Here is a 17,874-nt window from a genome sequence, read left to right on the forward strand (position 1 = left end):
TTCAGTGCAGCTCTATGTGAGGAGATGCAGCATCCTCTCCCTCCCCATTCACATTCACCCAGCTGGGGCAGCTCACTGCTCTGCCCTACAATGAAAGCACCGTAAGCAGTTGGTTTGTATCATCCATTTATTTGACTGCTCTGAAAACCTGCCATGAGCAGCGCTGCACTGATTGCTCCCAGACCGTCAGCTGCAGTGAGGTGACACCTCCACAAGGCACAGTTTGTTGTGGAAACATCACTCGTAGATCCAGTCATGTGCACAGGGTTTGTAGTCGATGAGCTCTGCCGCTTTGAACCACAGGTTGATCTCCTTCTGGGCGCTTTCTACAGAGTCGCTGCCGTGGATGATGTTTCTGTGGAGCAGTGCAACATTGTTCAGTATCAAGAAAGAAACCTCTAAGGGTGGAAATGCCACGTGGAAGAAGTGAGGATGAAGCACCTAAAGCGACAGCCCCCATCTCAGGTACAGCACCTGCACAGCCCCACTATAAGCTCTGCTCACTACACCCAACAGGGTGGGGGCTCAGGGCTATTCTACTGCAGCAGCCACTGCCTGATCTTACATGGAGCTCTGCCACGTAGCTGAGTTTTAAGAAGTTTTGTACCCAGCCACTGTCCCATGTAGCCATTATGGGCTGCAACCTGCAAATGAAACCCCATCAAAGCAGGTTAAGCCACCAGCAATTTGTCTTCCCTGAAGAAAATCCTGCCCCTGCTAAGTGTGATCCCCATAGAGAAGCAGCTGAGCACTGACCTTCCCACTTGGATGCAGAAATCCCCACGGATGGTGCCGGGCTTTGAGTCCGCAGGGTTGGTTTCCCCCAGCATCACTCTGCCAGTCTTAACCACATTCAGCCCTTCCCACACCTGAATGGGAGAAAAAACAGCAAAGCACCATCAGTCCCTGCCTGCATCGAACACTGCACAACAGCTGAGCCCTAGTGAGGGCTTCACCACTAAACCAACCCCCCCCAGCTCCTCTCAGTTTTTACCCCCAAGCTGTAAGGGGTTTTTTGGTGTGTGTGTGCAGAAAGTAAGTTTTGAGGGGCTCTATTGAACACAACGAGCACTGCAGCACGTGTTTGAAGCACACATCTTATGGCTCTGCACATGGAAGAGCAGGCTGCGTACCATGGCCACCACGGGGCCGGAGTTCATGTACTTCACCAAGCCGGGGTAGAAGGGCCGATCCTTCAGGTCGATGTAATGCTGCTTCAGGAGCTCTTCAGAGGCCTTTGGGAGGACAAATGGAAAATGTCAGCCCCCACCCCGCACCACAGAGGTGTCACTGCTGTATCATTTATCCCCGTGTTACTGTGCTGCTCCCAGCACCGCAGCAGCTGCTGCCCCGTGTTCCCCCTCTGTCTCCCCGCGCTGCAGCTCAGCGCTGCGGACCCGGCGCTCTCCTGGCGGTGTGAATCGCACGGACCGCGGCGACAGCGGAAAGAAAGAGCCGGGCACAGCCGGCAGCTCCGGCCTGGACTTACGTGCACGAACTTCATGGCCACCAGTTTGAATCCCTTCTGCTCGAAGCGTTTGATGATCTCTCCCACCAACCCCCGCTGGACGCCGTCGGGTTTGATGGCGATGAAGGTTCGCTCGCAGTTGGCAGCCATGGCGCTGCGGAACACGAGCACACGGCCTCAACCCGAGCCCCCCCCCCCCTCCAGCTCAAGGTCGGCCCGCGGCCCCTCCGCCATTGCTCCGCACGGCCCACGTGGCGCCCGCCCCGCACTGCCCCGCTCCGCTCCCGTCCCGTCCCGTCCCCCCCGGGCCGATATCCGCACCGTGCAGCCTGCCCCGCTCGGATCCCTCCCGCCGACCCGATCAGCCCCGACCCGACTCGGCACCTCCCGCAGCTCCGCAGCCACCGCCGTGAGCTCCGCAGCAGAAAGAAAGAGAAGGAGGAGGCGGCCGAGAGCCGGAACACCGCCCTGCGGGAGGGAGGGGCACGGAGGGGGTGCAGCGGCGCTGCGCTGTGATGGATGGGCGGTGCGGATCCGGCTGTGAGCAATGAGCGCTGCGGGGAGGATGCGGGATGAACAGCGGAGCTCCGGGACGGGCCGCTCAGTGATGGATTGAGCTCCGCGTCCGGGCATCGCACGGTTTGGAAACAGACATCGAGGTTTCTTTGCTCGTAGCTGCTTTGGGTTCATCGGGTTTGGTACTTAACCCTGGAAGCCGAGCGTGCTACGGCTGGACGGTGTGTGTTATTAACGAGGGACATTTTGCTTCTCTGCCATTTAATTTCACCTCTACCACCACACGAACGCCTGACACGGCCCTAAACGCACATTTCCTATCTCCAGCTTTGCAGCTTTCTAAGCAAAGCGACAGGAAGCACCGATCGCTATTCACAGCGGTGCTGAAGCGGCTTTGCAGGAGGTGATGCTATGGAGCGGAGCTCACTGCAGGACACGATACCGAAGGCAGAGCCTCAGTTCTACTCGTAGATCCATTCGTGAGCGCAGCTCCTGTAGTCAACCAGTTCTTCAGGAGTGAACCACAGGTTGATCTCAGCCTCGGCGCTTTCTAAGGAATCGCTGCCATGGATGATGTTCCTGGGAAAAGATGGACATTACAGTGATACAATCTCCAACCTCCAAGCACAGCACTGCATTCACGGTGAGGACCTACAGCTCTTCATCCAGCTCTAGGAACGGCCCCAGGCAGGGCAGCCTGCAGCACAGCTCTGTGCCATGACAGCACCGCCCTGCACTGTCTGCAGATATCGATAATTGGAAAACATACCTGCCAACCTGCACACAGAGGTCACCACGAATAGTGCCGGGTTTGGAGTCCATGGGATTAGTTTCCCCCAGCATCACTCTTCCAGTCTTAATCACATTAAGACCCTCCCACACCTCAGGGGAAAAGAAAGATGCTTTGAGATTCTAAAATCTGATCTGTAGACAGAGCAGGAAGAGTTAATAATGTGTCCCAGAATGACACCCATGGCAGCACAAACCAGCACCCTAACAGCTCCTATGCTGTTCCATAGTGGGTTCTTCATGCAGCTTTCCTATCTCTCTAGCTCTCAGCTTCGGTTCTCAGTTCCCCCTGCCCTCTTCTTCAACATACTGTCTCAACCACATTATTTAAACCTAAGTTTCTAAAATCTCTTATAGGTGAGCTGGCATCCAACAGGTAACACAAGGCTCTTAGTGAGGCAAGTCAGCACCATGTTTCTCTACAGCTAAACCTCATCTGCAGGACTCACCATAGCTACAACAGGCCCCGAGTGCATGTACTGCACCAGGCCGGCGTAGAACGGGCGCTCCTTGAGGTCGATGTAGTGCTCCCGTAGAAGGTCCTCAGAGGCCTGAATGGAAAAAAAATAATAATAATAATCAAAAACCCCACAAGGACAGAAAGTTTACAGCAAAGTGAGCTGAGATCACCTGGCTGCAAGGCCATGCTTGGAAAGCTGGCACTTGTAGGAAGCTCCTACATTGGATGCAGTAAATGCGGGTTTCAGTGGTTGGCCTGAACTACAGCTGAGCTTCTAAAGGCGTCTGTTGCCCAGCAGGTAACCTGTGTGACCTGGTAATTGCTGAATATATCCAGATACCAGCTGGGCACAGGATGCTCCTACAGGAGCGTTCTCCTCACTAAGGACATCAAGTTACTAAAATTAGCGTGCTTAGCGTGTCTAAAGCATTTAGCCAGAGCTGGCGACTGGAACTTCTCCAGAGCACCCAAAGGAATTCCAGGTTTAACCCTTCGGAGCACTCTGTTATCACCTCCCGCTCTGTTATCAGCTTGATATTTCTATTAAGAACACGAGGGAAGGGCAGCTTACGTGTGTGAGCTTCATGGCCACCAGCTTGAAGCCCTTCCGCTCGAAGCGCCTGATGATCTCCCCCACCAGCCGCCGCTGGACGCCGTCGGGTTTGATGGCGATGAAGGTTCGCTCAGTGATGGCAGCCATGCTCCTGGCTGCTGTCCGGGGCTGAGCACACACAGGTTCACACTCCAACACGGCCGGACCCCGCTCAGACCCCGCTCGGTCCCGCAGCCCCGCTCGGTTCTGCCGCTGTCGCTGCCGCCCGGCTCGGCTTAAACCCCGGCCGCCCCCGGGGCCGCTCCGCGTCATGGCTGTAATGCGGCCTCCCGCCAGCAGGGGGCGCTCGGCGCATCGGGTCCGTCCGCAGCCGGTACCGATAATTCATGTCTGTTATCATGGCAGAGCGCTGTGATACAGCTCCGGACCTGGTGCTGTTTTAATACAACCCCGAGATCCTGATCTCACGCTGTGATAAAACATGACCAGAAATAAGATTTGCCAACAAGGTGCATCTTACAGCACCTGAGACCTGTCCCAGATGGATTTTATTCCTAAACACTTCATTTATCTGTGCTTGAAAACATCCAGGTGGCCAGAAATAAAAGCAGCACAACCAGCCGCTCCTCCCTGCACTGACTCGGGCCGGGCTCAATGCAGCTGCTCGAAATAGAACCACGGCTGTCAATTCTAATAGAAATAAGGTAAAAATAGCGTGTGCTTAGAGGGCCCTGAGGGGCTGTCAGACACCTTGACCCACTTCTGCTTGCAGCCCATAGCACACAGCCCATAGCTTATAGCACACAGCCCATAGCACACACACAGCCCATAGCACACAACAGCAGTATAACAGATCAGGGCTGTACAGCCCCCACCCCGCCGCCATCTTGCAACCCAGCCCTGCTCACGTGACCGCCATCACCCACACAATAAGCCCCGCCCCCTCGTGACGTCACTCCCAGGCCACGCCCCCTCCACGTGACTCTAGCCCCGCCGTCCCGTCGCTGCGGTGACGTCATTACCGCGCGCCGCTCTCCGCCCCCCGCCCGTTCCGTCCCCCCGTCGGTCCGGCCGCAGCCGAGGCCCCGCCGCCCCCCCGGCCCGGCTGCCGCCATGGAGCTGGCTGACGGCGTGGTGTACCAGGAGGATCCCGGCGGCCCCGGCCCCGCCATGATGTCGGAGCGGGTGTCGGGGTTGGCCGGTTCCATCTACCGCGAGTTCGAGCGGTTGATCGGTCGCTACGACGAGGAGGTGGTGGCGGAGCTGATGCCGTTAGTGGTGGCGGTGCTGGAGAACCTGGACTCGGTGTGTGCGCACAGCCAGGAAACCAGCGTGGAGCTGGAGCTGCTGCGGGACGACAACGAGCAGCTGCTCACACAGTACGAGCGGGAGAAGGCGCTGCGCAAACAGGCCGAGGAGGTGAGTGCGGACGGGGGGGCCAGGGCGGCTCCGCGTTTCCTCGATGCTCCTCCCGGGGCTGCGGGGGGAACCGGGGCGAGGCCTTGAGGATGGTTCTATCCGCCCCCCCCGCCGTTACCCGCCGTTGGATGCAGCGCTGCGGGGCGGGCGGGGAGCCAGGAGCTGGATGCGCTGCCCACCCGTTGTGGGTGCGCTGTAAAACGTTCAGAGGAGGGGTACAAAGCTGGTGAGGGGTCTGGAGAACTGGACTTATGAGAGGCTGAGGGAGCTGGGATTGTTCAGCCTGGAGACCTTATGGCTCTCTATAACTTCCTGAAGGGGGGTTGTAGTGAGCTGGGGCTCGGCCTCTTCTCTCGTGTAATCAGTGATAGAACTAGAGGGAATGGTTTTAAGCTGCGTCAGGGGAGATTCAGGCTGGACATTAGGAAGTATTACTTTTCGGTAAGGGTAGTCAGGCATTGGAATGCACTGCCCAGGGAGGTGGTGGAGTCACTGACCATGGGAGTGTTCGAGAAACGCTTGGATGTGGTGCTGAGGAATATGATTTAGCCTGGAAGTATTGGGAATGGTTGGACTAGATCTTCTAGGTCTTTTCCAACCTTGATAGTTCTGTGATTCTGTGATCAGAGCTGCGGGCAGCAACAGGTGGTGCGGAGTGCTCCTTGTCAAGCAGATATTGACACAAAAATGGGGTGAAAACACCTAATAATGCTCTCATCGCTGACTTAAGGCTTTTTGGTGTTGTTTTTTTTTTTTCCTGCTGGAGTGTAAAGCAATCCAACAGAAAGCAGCTGTGCAGGGTGGCTGCTCTCAGCTCTTTGCCCCTCTCAACTCCTGTAGGAAATTGGATTGACAGCATTACCTGTAATAGAACAAACCATCTTATGAGTCTATTTCCAGACTTCGTGTCCCCTGTTTGGCTCTGGGTTGTTTGCCTTCTAAATTTTCCCAAAATTAATAAAATAGCACTGAAGATGAAGGTGGTGTTGTTGAAGAGAGCTGAATTTGTAGAGCTTTGTTTGCCCTGCACACGTGTGTGTATCTGTTATGGATCTGAGTGAAAAGCATTGCCCTACAAATGTGCTGTCAGGTGTCCCAGCCTCCTGGACCAACAAACCATTCCTTGTCCCTGTCCAACAGCAGCTTTAACTGCTTTGTGGACTTTGGTCTGGAGGAGAGAATGTCAAAAAAAAGGAGAGAATGTCAATATAGCACTGTTTTCTTGGACACAGCCCGTTATTGGCTTCATGTTGTTTGTTTCCCTTCATTGTGAAGGTTCCTTGTGTCACCTGATAGCAAAATGGACACTTGTGAGTGATGTAGTTGGGTGTCCCACGCTCTGTCTGGGCTGTCCTGAGGAACTCAGGAGCCTTCTTTTACTTTCTCCTTGACGTTGTAGTTCTTATTTGAGTTCTTACTTGCAGCGTTGTCTTGGTGAGTGTTAATGGTGTGTTGTTTGAGTAGAAGCATGAATGTACTGATGTCCTAATTTGCCTCTTTGTTCCTGAACTGAGTTTTTAAGAAATGTTCTGAAAGCTGTTGTCTGTGGACTTTTGTTAGGGACTTTCAGATAAGGAAGAATTCAGAAGTACCAGATCTTTTCAGTTCCCTTTGATACTGATTGTGATCTTCCTAATTGCTCTAATTTGCCTGGCTTTTAACATGGTGCTTTTTGTGGCGGAGCTGGAGAAATAGAGGAACTTCCTACTGGTTTGTTCTGCTCACAGCAGCGTGCAGCTTAACTTTCCTACCCAGTAGTGAGGCAGTGAGCCCTGCAACAAAGAAGTTGGAGGGGAAAAGAGATTCAGTGTTCTGTGATCTTACTCCTGCAGGAAGAAGAACGTGTATGCTGCTGTGGTTGTGTGTGGATAGCAGGAGTTTCACTTGGACTTGGAAACACGGGCAGTTAAACAGCTTCAACTTCAATCCACCTGTATTTGTATCTGCACCGTGTCTAGCTGAGCTGGTTCTGTAGCTGACCTTATGTGTGTACCCTGATGCAGCTGCCTTTGGCTGCATCATCGCAATGGAAGTTACTCAAGTCTGTGTCACAGGGTGATGAAGGCAGCCAAGTGGGCGGCACCCTCAAATCAGATACACCCTCAAATCAGATACTCTGAGTGCTGCACCTGGATCATGTGACAGGAAAACATGCCAGCGTGTCAGGGAGGAGGCGATAAAACTAATGTAGGAAGAAATGTTTAATTTTGCTGACAGTGTGTTACCGAGTCACCAAATGATTGTTTGCTTGGGTGGTTGTTCAAACTGTATGTGTATGCTGCGCTGTTCCGTGATTCACATCCGTGTCTATTGCAAGAATTATTGCAGTAAGCTCAATATAGTGATAAATCTATATGGGGATTTGTGAATCTTATTGCTTTGTACCCGGGGTCTTTAAGCAGGTCAGACAAATGTCTGTCTGAAGTGACAAAGTTGACTCTGCCTGGAGAAAACGGGGAGGAGTGGAAGGGAGTTACTAAACATAGCTTATGGAGGGATCTGAGGTTTGGATTTCAGCAGAAGGCAAAAGCAGAAGGAGGTGTGGACTGGATCCTGTGCTTATAACTCATATGTCAAAATTAGGATGCAGACAGGCATTAATCATCGCAGACCAAGAGCCTTGAACAAGGTGGTCTTCGAAGGGCAGGTTGAACCCTTTGGTTTCAGTGTCTTCTGTCATTGGCATGAGTGTTTAAAGGCACATTGGTGTCCTTCAGCTTGTTCTTTGCAGGAAAAAAAAGCCAGAAAACTCACTTCTCTTGGGAGCTGTAAGCGCTCAGTCTGAAGGACTCAGGCCTTGGTTTGGTGTGGAGTAGCACACAGCAAAGCAAAGGGGGGAAACTGACTCAGCTCCAGTCAGAGGAGTTACAACCTCAATTCTAACTTTAACAAAATAAAGGCAAAATCAGTGGGAAAATTACCCCAAATCATTTCACTTTTAAACAAAACCATTTTTAATGCATGCAATTGAAGGACATGAGCAAAATGAAGAGTTTTATTAGTAACAGTGATTCTGAAGGCTTTGAACGGCTGTCTGGTCCAAAGTATAATTGTCATCGGCCTTCCCCAAGGTACGGGACGCATCTGACTTACATCAGAGAAGCAGCTAGACAAAGATGTTACAGTTTCATGTTACAGTTCTTCTTTCATGTTTCCCATGTTTAATTTAGCAGTCTGTGTTGGCATTTAGCCCCGGTGCCAAATTTGTGTCAAACTTTGAAGCCCCTTTATAAAAGGGAGTCTGCTAAGAATGAATAAGCTGGACTTGACTTGAATTTTCAATGTGGAAGGGGCAAAACCATTGTGTCACCTACAAAGGAGAGATTGAACAGGTTGGGGGTTAGAGATTTTCGGTCATACGCTGTCAGACTAATGATCCTCAGCATCGTGGAGGGTGTGACGTACAAAGACTGTCTCAAATCTGTCTTTCTGGAGCAGGGAAGGACTCATTTTTGAGCTGCAGAACCCAGAGCAGCTGTACTTGGCTGGTGTCAGCTGCTGCTCAGTTGGTTCATGGCTGTTGCTTCAGGCACAGTCATATGAAATGCCATTCGTGGTCCTGTGATAGCTGTGCAGAGCTTGCCTGAAAGGAGCTCTTGTTCCACAAGATGTTGATGCGTTTCTACATGTGAGGTGCTTTTTAATCACAGCTCCTTCCTTCTGATGACCCCACCAAGCTGAGCTCTTTCATAACGTGAAAAGCTATGATCCCCGTGTTGGTTAAAGCCTTGGAAATACCTTCAAATCACATGCAATGAAAAGCTGGTTTGTAAGGGGTTCATGTAATTCTGCTTCCACGCTTTGCTTTTCCTTGTTGGGACCATGAAATGGCACCTGGTTAAACCAATTGCCACTGTCCCAATAAGCTGTTACCCTGTAACTGATGGAACCGTGACTGTTGCAAACTCCAGGACTTCATGAGGGATACTTTGTTAAACCAAAGTAGCAGAGAATGTGATGGGCACTGCTGGAGAGGATCCATAAGTAGCTATGTGAGCCCCTGGCTGCTGCTGGGGGTGTTCCTGTGGTTTCCTGGTGAAGGTGTGTTCGGCTGATGCTCATTTAAATCAGAGGGTGCTGAGATCTGTGTTTGTGTGTGGGGTTGGCAGGCAGCACGTGGAGGTGGGATGGAATGAAACCATTCACGTTCCTGTTGGTCCCAGGTAACACCTCTGAGATAGCTGATCCTTGGTAGTGGTGATGCAAAGCGAGTTGGGCAGGATGCTTGACCAACGGGTGCCAAAGTGGAGTATAATGGTGTCCCTCATGGTTAAGTGTGGGCTGTAGATCTGTTGTTTTGGAAACCTGCTTGTTACCCTTCTTTGCAGTCAAAAGCTCCATATATTTTCCTGCGTGCTGCTTGAAGAACAAGCCTTTCTACTTAAAAACAAATCTAAGAATGGCTGTATCTGTTGCTTCTGTATGACCTAAGAACTTTGTTTAGGCTTGTAATGTTTTTACTTAATTAGATCTAATGTCAGTGTATTCTTCTGTCTAGAAATTCATTGAGTTTGAGGATTCTCAAGAACAAGAGAAAAAGGACTTGCAGACCAGAGTGGAAGCATTAGAATCACAAACTCGACAGCTTGAACTAAAAGCAAAAAACTATGCTGATCAAAGTGAGTAAAACTACATTGTGCTTCATTTAATGTGATTTTATTGTATTTAAAATTTGTTTTGTATGTGGGTAATCCATATGCTAAATATCTGTGCTGATTTCTGTGTTTTCACAGATATCTCCTGTGCAAGATTAAGGCAAAACAATTAGATACAGCCTGTGTTGTTTATAACCTAATTCTGCTGATACCTGTTGTTCTGCTTTCCATTTAAATCATGCTGTGTTCTCACTTAACAACTTTTTTGAGGAGATGCTTAGAATTTATTTTACAACAAATAACGAGGGAATCAACTTTCTTTTTCATGAGTGAACTTGTGTTTTATTAAACCACTGTCTGTCCTAAAAAGAAATGCAGCCTTCAGCTGTAGGAGTGTTACTGGGTTGATCAATGCTTCTTGTTCTATTTGGCATCTGTATGATTTTGGAATTATTTTTGAGGCATTTAGCTTTAACAGAAGAAGAGCTGAGTGCTTCCGCTGTGACGTGTTGGTGGAGTTACCAGAACTTGAGGAAACTTTGGAAAAAATATAGCAGTGATTTGTTTGCCTGAAGTAGTGAGTTAGGAAGTGAATGTGGTGCAGCTTAAGCTTCCTGTTGGGCTGCAGGCTGGACATGAGGCTGATTGAAACTTGATCATGAGTTTGTCTGCTTCTGTTTGTATGAACAGTAGAGAAGCATTACATCAAAATGCCATGAAATCCCCTCATTTCATTTCCTTCCACTCCTAGAAAGACCTTTGCTGCTATTCATTTTTTTTTTTTGCTGGGAGTTTGTTAAGTGTTCAATGAAGGATATGATTTTTTTTTCATTTAACTTCCTTTAGCAGAGAGTATAGAGATAACGTTCCTATTAATTCACAGTGATGAGTGTGTCCAGCTTATGACAGGTGCTTCAAAGCTAATTTCTATTGACCTAGGACTAGAATGCCTGTTAATATCCAGCTTTTATTGCCAGGCTGCGTACAAATACAGTGACAGCCTGTATCAAGCCTGGGTAGGTTGGGCTAAGATCAGCTTCTAGAAGCAAGCAGCCAGCCATCAGAATACCCCTTCCTTCAGTGCTTTTTCCTCTTTTGTTTCTTCTTTGCCACCTTTTGTACCTGTAGTGCAAGAAGACAGAGCTTTCTTTTCTCAGCTTAATTATTGTCTTCTGTGAAGTCTAGTTTTCAGGGTGGTGAGTGGGTCTGCAGCCAAGGTAGAAGTAGTAGTGTTGTTATGAGAGTAGATGGCATGCACAGCTTCGTCCTTCTGGAGTTTGAACTGTCAGAACAATGAAAACTTATTGTCTTCCTGTAACTTTTTTTGAGTGGACTCCATGGGCTGTTGGTGACTTCGAATGCTGTTGGCAAAACTCAGCAGCAGGTACTTTTAAAGGTCTGTTGCAGTTTTATGGTTCTCGGGTTCTGTACAGACAGAATGACAGGGAATCATTTTGGCTTCCTCTGGTGGAAACCAGGATTAATTTCCAGTACTTTATAGATCAGGTCAGGATAAAAAGTGGTTATTGTAAAGTATGCTGTAGTATCAGAAATATGAGGGTTCTTGTGACTGGAAATATGGGTATGGTTGAAAGCAGCAGCCAAAAACAAACTTTGGAAGCAGAGTAGGGTGGTCTATTTTGGTAACAAAGGACACTATGTCCAGAATGCCTGTGCTGAGTCCACCGCCCAGACAGCTCGTTAGTGGGGACCCTGTGATCTGATAACAGGATCATGGCATCAAGATTGCATCATATAACATCTACTGTCACTTTTGTCACTGCAGTGAAAGAGTACAGATTGCACAGGAAGAGGCATTTGTATTCCTGGTAATGCGTGTGGCAGCACGCTTGGGGTTAGTTACATCAGTACACTCCAAGTACAATTTCTGTGCATAACTCCATTGTGAACTGCTGTGAATCTATTGACGTGACACACTTTTTGCCTTGAACATTATGTGCATGTATGTACAATTTTAGGCTTCTAATTACATAGTGTACGTATTGTTAATAAAACTACTTGCGTGACAAACTCATTTGTTCCAATGGAACTACTGAATTCTGTCTAGAACTATTTTATTTATGAGAAATAATGTTATTTAAACAGTTATCGTGTTGGCATAAAGTTCTGGAGTGAGGTTCAGAAATCTTTGTGAAGAAAAACCTCTTGTCTTGGTGGCAGAAAGGTAACTTTCAAGACATGATAGAGCTGTGTGGATCATTGGGTTTTGCTTATGATTTGGGTTGGTAACTTGTCTAAGACAACATGAAAGCCTTATATATCCTTGAAGTGTTGCTGATGCCATAAGATCAAAGAGGCAGGAATGTGGCTGTGAACACCCAATGGATGTTATGCAACTGAACTGTTTTTGGCGTTTCTAGGGTATGGAGACCCTGTGTATATTCCTGAAGTACTGTAACTTTACTCTATTCTCTTCTCTCATTTTATAGGCAAGGCAATTGGCACGTCCTAGGATTCAAAGATGCCAATGTTATTTTATTTCAGTGGATGTGATTTGAGTATTCCAGCTGTATTTCTTTTTCTCTTCAACTCCTTATACCACTATCTGCCCATTTAAATGGGTCTGTGGTGTTGCTGACTGCTACCACGTCAACATTCTAAGTAGTGGTAGAGTTATCACTGGTAATGGAATTGGGGATACCTGGCACAGAGATCAGTAAGCAAATACAAGAAGGCCAAGCTGGGTTTTATCAGAGTACAGAGTCTGAGATAGCAACATCAGTTTATTGGATACCACTTAATGCATTACCTGTGATTAGTGTCAGTGGAATGCAGTAGATAGTAGATGAAAATGGGATGTGAAAGTGCAGTTATCAATTTACTTTCCGGTCTCAGAATTAAAGCATTCTTGAGCCTTACAGACAGCTCTGAGAGACACTGGTGTGTGATTTTACCAAAGCATGAGCCTAGGAGTGAAACTTAAACACTTCTGTGTGTACTGCATCATGGAGATGGACTGAATGGCTGTCTGCTGCCTTTGGGTTGGAACTTATAATTCTTGCTGTTAAAATACTATGTATAAATACAAGAGTGCAGATGCTGGGTGACCTTTTTAATGCCTTCTGATGAAGAATAACTGTAAGAATGAGTAATGATTTGTTTTGACACTAAAAAAGTAATTTAAACTCTTATAAAAGTTGAGGATAGCACTAAAGATGGAGTTGGTGAAACATCACAGTAGCCATTGTTGGTATTTCTGCTGTTTTCCAGGAGATGTTTAATAATGTAGAATGGAAAGCAGGTAAGACATGGGAGTACATCTTTGAAGGTAACTCTGTATGCTAAATGGTATCCAAGCCTTGAACAGAGCAGATAATATTCTCTCTTACTTAAGAGCTTATGTGCTGTAACTCGCAGCAGCCGAGTTATCTCACAAATTAAATGAACTGCTGTGAAAATACTTGAAGCATGAGAACAGTATTTACATTGTTTTGCACTGGAAGACAGTAGTAAAATTGTCAGTTTTTAGTGACTCAGATTTCCCCATGTGGAACTTGGAGATCTGGTTTTTTTCCATTGCAGTATTAATGCTTTTACACTCAAACATATTTAAATAGTCATCACTCTCATCTGCATTGCCGTGCAGAATCATTTGATGCAGATTACATCGAGGTTTTCTTGTTCTTCCTTCCAGTTCATGACACGGGGAACTAAAAAAGAATATCTTTCTTTGCATTTAAGTGTCGTGTGGGGTTATGTTCGTGGCCACATCCAACCAGCTGGGCTGGAATAAACCTGCCATTTGAGACTGAAGAAGTAGAAAAAGAAGCTTATTTTGTGCCAACTAGTTACTAGTTACTGTGGTTCAGTTTTCTTCCATATATTACAAATGTGTTCATTTGATGTCAGCCACAGCCTAAGTCACTGAACTGCTGCAATGCATCTCTGGAGGAGGAATAGGAGAGGGGAAGAGGTGACAGCCTGGGCCAGTGGTGCCCTGGGAGTGCTGTGAGCTGCAGGAGGTAATGAAGGCCTGAGTGGCAGGGGCAGATGCCCATTGAGTTAGTGCCCACGCATGGTGTAAAGTGCTTAGTGCTTGTGTTTGGTGGCTCTGGTGTCAGTTTGAGGGGGACAGGGTGAAGGTGTGAGGAACTGCAATCTGGGATATGCTGGTAGCTACTGCAGCTGAAAGGAGCACAAAGGTGTAAGGGTTTGTGGCTTCAGGCTGGTTATAGAAATGTGCTGCTGTGGTGTGGCTCTGTGGCCTGGCAGCCCATCATCTCAATTTGCACTGCTCATTTTCTCTGTAAGTTTCCACTGTGCCTCTGCCCTTGGGTTGGTGTTACCTGAGCAGGGAAGGTTAGTGCCAGCCCTCTCAGGGCCCCGTGGGAGCTGCAAAGCAAGTTAAATAGCTCGAAGGTCCTACAGATGTCTGGAGACAGTGTCAGCACACACAGCTTTCAGAAGCTTTTGCTGTCAGTCTTTAGGAAAAATGTACTGTTAGTGCAAATGGTTTTTTGGGTGGTTTTGTTGTTTGTTTTTTTTTTTTGGTTTTGTAATTTAATCAGACTTCTGTGAATTCTTTTGACAACAGAGGGCACCTCTGAGTCCTACAGGGGAGTGCAGCACAAGGACATGCTGTTGTTTCTTTCATTAAATCAGAGGTTTAACACTTAAATTCTTTCCCTTCTCTTCCTTCACACATTAGGTGAGGGTTTGAAGCTGATACCAGTCTCTGGTGATCCTAAACATCTTTTACAAGAGCTATAGATACCTGCAGAATGGGCTCATATTAAGTGTCGCTGTAATGATGCTGCTAACTCTGCTCTTAGCTACTGCTAAAATGTTTCCGATTTCAACCTTGAATCTGGCAAGTCATGCACACAGATGGTAAAACTTGCAGTAATAACGTGCAGCTTGCTTGCCCAGCCCAGATTGCTTTTTAGGAATGCCACATCTTTTCCATGTTGGAGATGACTGCAGTGTATCTTGTGATACAAGAGTGGAACAGCTTTGGAATATGCTTTCTGGAAGAATCCTTTGCAGGCTGGTTTATTTACATGGATTGTTGGGTTCGTTAAAAGGGAAACTGAAACAACTCTGTCTGGATGGCTGGAAAGCTTCCCAATGGGGGCAGTGGGCTCTGAGGATGAAAGCATTGGTTTCTGGTCTGGGTCTGTGCGGTGTCCCAGGATGGTGTACTGTGTTTGACAGAACAGCTGGAGCACAGATATGTTTCCATACCTTGCAGGTTTATCAAGCGTAAGTTTCATTAAAAAGCCCAGGTTAGCTTTTACTGGGGGGAAACTACATATTAAAACAAAACAAAAGCCAATAAACACAAAATGTTTGATTTCAGAGTTGCAAACATTGTGACCCAGCTGTTGGGCTGGGTCTGTTTCCCACATCGGGTGACACAAGATAGCAGTTGATATCACTTGCTGCAGGTCTTATTTGGGACATGAGACCAACATTTTTGGCAGCTGATGTAAAAACACAGATTGGTTTTCCTCAGAACTGTTGCTTTTACTGTTTCAGGAGAAAATGCAGGGCAGTTACTGCTGGGAGCCTTCTCCCTATGGTTGGTATTCTGTTCTCAACTGAACGAGTGTAGAATTTCCATCTATACCCCTCATAGTGCACTGAGCCACTGCCAGTTCTGTAAAAAGACCAGTAGCAGTTCTACTGCAGCTGTACTTATGGCTCCAGTGTTTAATCTTTGAGGACAGCTATTGGCTGCCTTAGATTGAGACATTACCTGGGGTTTGTGCTGTGGGAATCAGCAGTCCACTAGATGGAGCAGAGCATACAGTTTGCTCAGGAACCCTCACAGGCTTGTGATACGATACTGGAGGCTAAAATAAAATGGAGTAGAAAAATAGAGCAGCGATTGACCTGCTTCAAACTAATCTGCTAATGTGCCTAAGCAAGAGTGGTGAGAATAGGCTGAAACCAGCCGCCATTAATAACTGCATATGTGTGTTTTTGGTTTAAGGGAGTCATGTGCTAGTGGTTTTGGGTGGCAAAGTTTTCTGTAATCATTCTGTTGTATTTCCAGGTCTTAGCACTTTCAGGTTAAATACTTGTTTGATAGCTTCAGTCCCTGTTTCAGTCAATGGTTGTCGTGTCTCTTCTTTAGCAGCTTAGTAGATCATGAAGTCCTACTGGCTTTCAGGATTGGCTGTGCTTGATTCGTATGTTTGCAGTGGGACCCACTTTTAAGAGCAGAGTTGGATTAATGCCATCCAAGAAGAGCCTTTGGTTGGTCATAGTGTCAGGAAGGGCTCCTTAGTGCACTGGACCCTCCTCCTGCCTTGTGTAGCAGGAGCTTAGTTCCACCCCGAAGCATCCCACGGGCTCGATGTAGCATTCTAGCAGCCCTGTTTTTCTTTCTCCCCCTCAGGCTTATCAGCAGTTTGAGGCAGAGGACAACATACAGATGGAGGGTGTGCCAAACTTGGTAAAGCCAGCAGATCTGGGAGGTAAGCTCTGATTCCTGAAGAGGCAGGGTGGGCAGCTTGTCATGCAGGTCTCTGTAGTGCTGTCAAGATGTAGGCACTCCAGAGGCTTCTATAGTTTACTGGAATATATAAGCTCCTCTTTTAGGCTTGCTTGGTTTGATTTGAGAGGATCTGTGTTAGGACTGGTGCTTCAGCTCATTGAATGTGTTAGGGTGTTGATAGGGCTGGAAAAGTTTGCAGATGGACTTGGAGCATGAGTCTGTAGTGGTGTTCCCGTGGGATGCTTTCATGCTTGTTGGACACTAGAGGGGACCTCCAGTCATCCACTCCTTTATGCAGGAGCAGAGTGGAACAGCGCTGACAGCAATTCAGTTTAAATGTGCTTCTCTGTGCTGGTTGGAGGCTTTTTGTCTCTTGTTTTGCTGCAGTTAACTTCCTGTTCCTACTGACAGGATGCATGTTTAGTAGCGACTCAATGAATTTGTTAGGTTTTGGGGCCAGATCTCATGGTATTCTTCCGAAGCCTTTTGTGCTGTTTTTTGCTGCATTCAGATCTGGAGGGAATGTGTGATCTCTTCCCCAGTGTTCAGCTGGGAGTGAGTTTTAGTGGATTCACGTGGTCAGGGTCATCTCCCTGATGGGGAGGCATGGTCTGGCCAGGGCAGATTCCCTGCTGACACTGGAAAGGCTTCTTTTGAGGTCTGTTAATGTGGTATCAGGGTATGTAATCTTAGTTCACATGTGATTGTGAGTGAACCTCCCAGACATAGAACTGTAATATGGGCACTGCACACTGGGAATGACTTCAAGAGGAATGCTCTGAATATGAGCTGCATCCCTCCGGGGCCTTCCTGCCTTGGAACTTCTGTGTGTGATAATGACAGTTCAGATAAGAATTGTTGAAGATGTCTTCCTTGACTGTGCAGCAGCTGTGTCTGTGTATTGCTGCCTTCTATGAGTTGACTGCAGGAAATGTTTGAAATTGGATGATAAAAGGAGAAAACAGCATGCGTTGTTATGGAAGCACAGCCACTGTGCAAGTGTTTGTTACACGGATAGCAGTGATGTGCTTTGCATTTCCATGACTTCTGGACTGTTTACCTGTCCTAAAGCAGGTCTTGCACAGCTGAAATGTTGCTGCTCCATGGTCTGTGAGAGAGAGAGAGGCAGCAGGAATTCGGGTGCAAAGCCTGGAGAAGGTGGATGGGGAGCTGAGGACTGCTGGGGCTTGCTGGGCTCTGCTTTGAAGCTGCAAATGAGTTATTGCTTGGAATAAACCAGGCTGTTTGATGGGCATCTCTCATAACATGTTATTTTTCTGACTACTATGCCCATCAGTCTAAGATACAGAGTAAAATTTGTTTTGTCATATCGTGCTTTGTAATTACAGGTTCTGACACTTCTTTCTGTGGGCACTTACTGTAGATTTCCACATAACGTGCTCCTCTATGATGAAACTTAAGAACTCTTGTGCCTAAAAATAATGAACTAATTTATTCCATTTATTAGATGGAATGTTTGTGTCCTTCATTGTGCCCCGAACATGCAGATTTGCATAAGTATTGTGCAGTGAAACTATACAGGCCGGTGTAAAAACTGACTGCTGTTTAACCCAAAGAGCTTTTATTCATCCTGATAATGGTGCAGAAATG

The 17,874-nt window shown here is 47.6% G+C and overlaps 3 protein-coding genes across 13 annotated transcripts in view; 1 reads left to right on the forward strand and 2 right to left on the reverse strand.

Annotated features, from left to right (window-relative positions):
* Positions 1–109: 109 nt before the first annotated feature.
* On the reverse strand, positions 110–2,148 carry LOC107322323 (nucleoside diphosphate kinase). 5 transcript variants are annotated; one of them, XM_032448261.1, is made up of 6 exons: positions 1,790–2,148; positions 1,490–1,622; positions 1,134–1,235; positions 757–869; positions 566–644; positions 110–441 (listed from the first exon to the last, which is right to left on the reverse strand). In XM_032448261.1, exons 2-6 carry the CDS (start codon positions 1,616–1,618, stop codon positions 238–240), a joined length of 627 nt encoding a protein of 208 aa, XP_032304152.1. In that variant the 5' UTR covers positions 1,619–1,622; positions 1,790–2,148; the 3' UTR covers positions 110–237. The 5 variants fall into 5 exon arrangements, with proteins under 5 accessions (XP_032304152.1, XP_032304151.1, XP_032304150.1 ...); XM_032448260.1 differs by having other exon boundaries at positions 110–355; positions 1,853–1,959; XM_032448259.1 differs by having other exon boundaries at positions 1,853–1,959.
* Positions 2,149–2,210: 62 nt separating this feature from the next.
* Positions 2,211–4,557, reverse strand: LOC107322322 (nucleoside diphosphate kinase A-like). Its single transcript, XM_015880245.2, has 4 exons — positions 3,805–4,557; positions 3,223–3,324; positions 2,754–2,866; positions 2,211–2,563 (listed from the first exon to the last, which is right to left on the reverse strand). The coding sequence occupies exons 1-4, from the start codon at positions 4,096–4,098 to the stop codon at positions 2,446–2,448; spliced, it is 627 nt and encodes a 208-aa protein (XP_015735731.1). The 5' UTR covers positions 4,099–4,557; the 3' UTR covers positions 2,211–2,445.
* A 251-nt stretch (positions 4,558–4,808) lies between these two features.
* Positions 4,809–17,874, forward strand: part of SPAG9 (sperm associated antigen 9) — a 54,563-nt gene continuing 41,497 nt past the window's right edge. For 3 of the 7 annotated variants that reach the window (XM_015880224.2, XM_015880227.2, XM_015880226.2), the window contains exons 1-2: positions 4,809–5,205; positions 9,704–9,824. In XM_015880224.2, coding sequence (XP_015735710.1) covers positions 4,900–5,205; positions 9,704–9,824 — 427 coding nt within the window. In that variant the 5' untranslated portion in view covers positions 4,809–4,899. Of the gene's footprint in view, positions 5,206–9,703; positions 9,825–16,185; positions 16,244–17,874 lie in introns of those variants that run through there. The other 4 variants (XM_015880229.2, XM_015880228.2, XM_015880230.2 and 1 more) reach the window with 2 other exon arrangements.

This window comes from Coturnix japonica, chromosome 18 (genome assembly GCF_001577835.2).
Source record: "Coturnix japonica isolate 7356 chromosome 18, Coturnix japonica 2.1, whole genome shotgun sequence".
Lineage (NCBI taxonomy): Eukaryota > Metazoa > Chordata > Aves > Galliformes > Phasianidae > Coturnix > Coturnix japonica.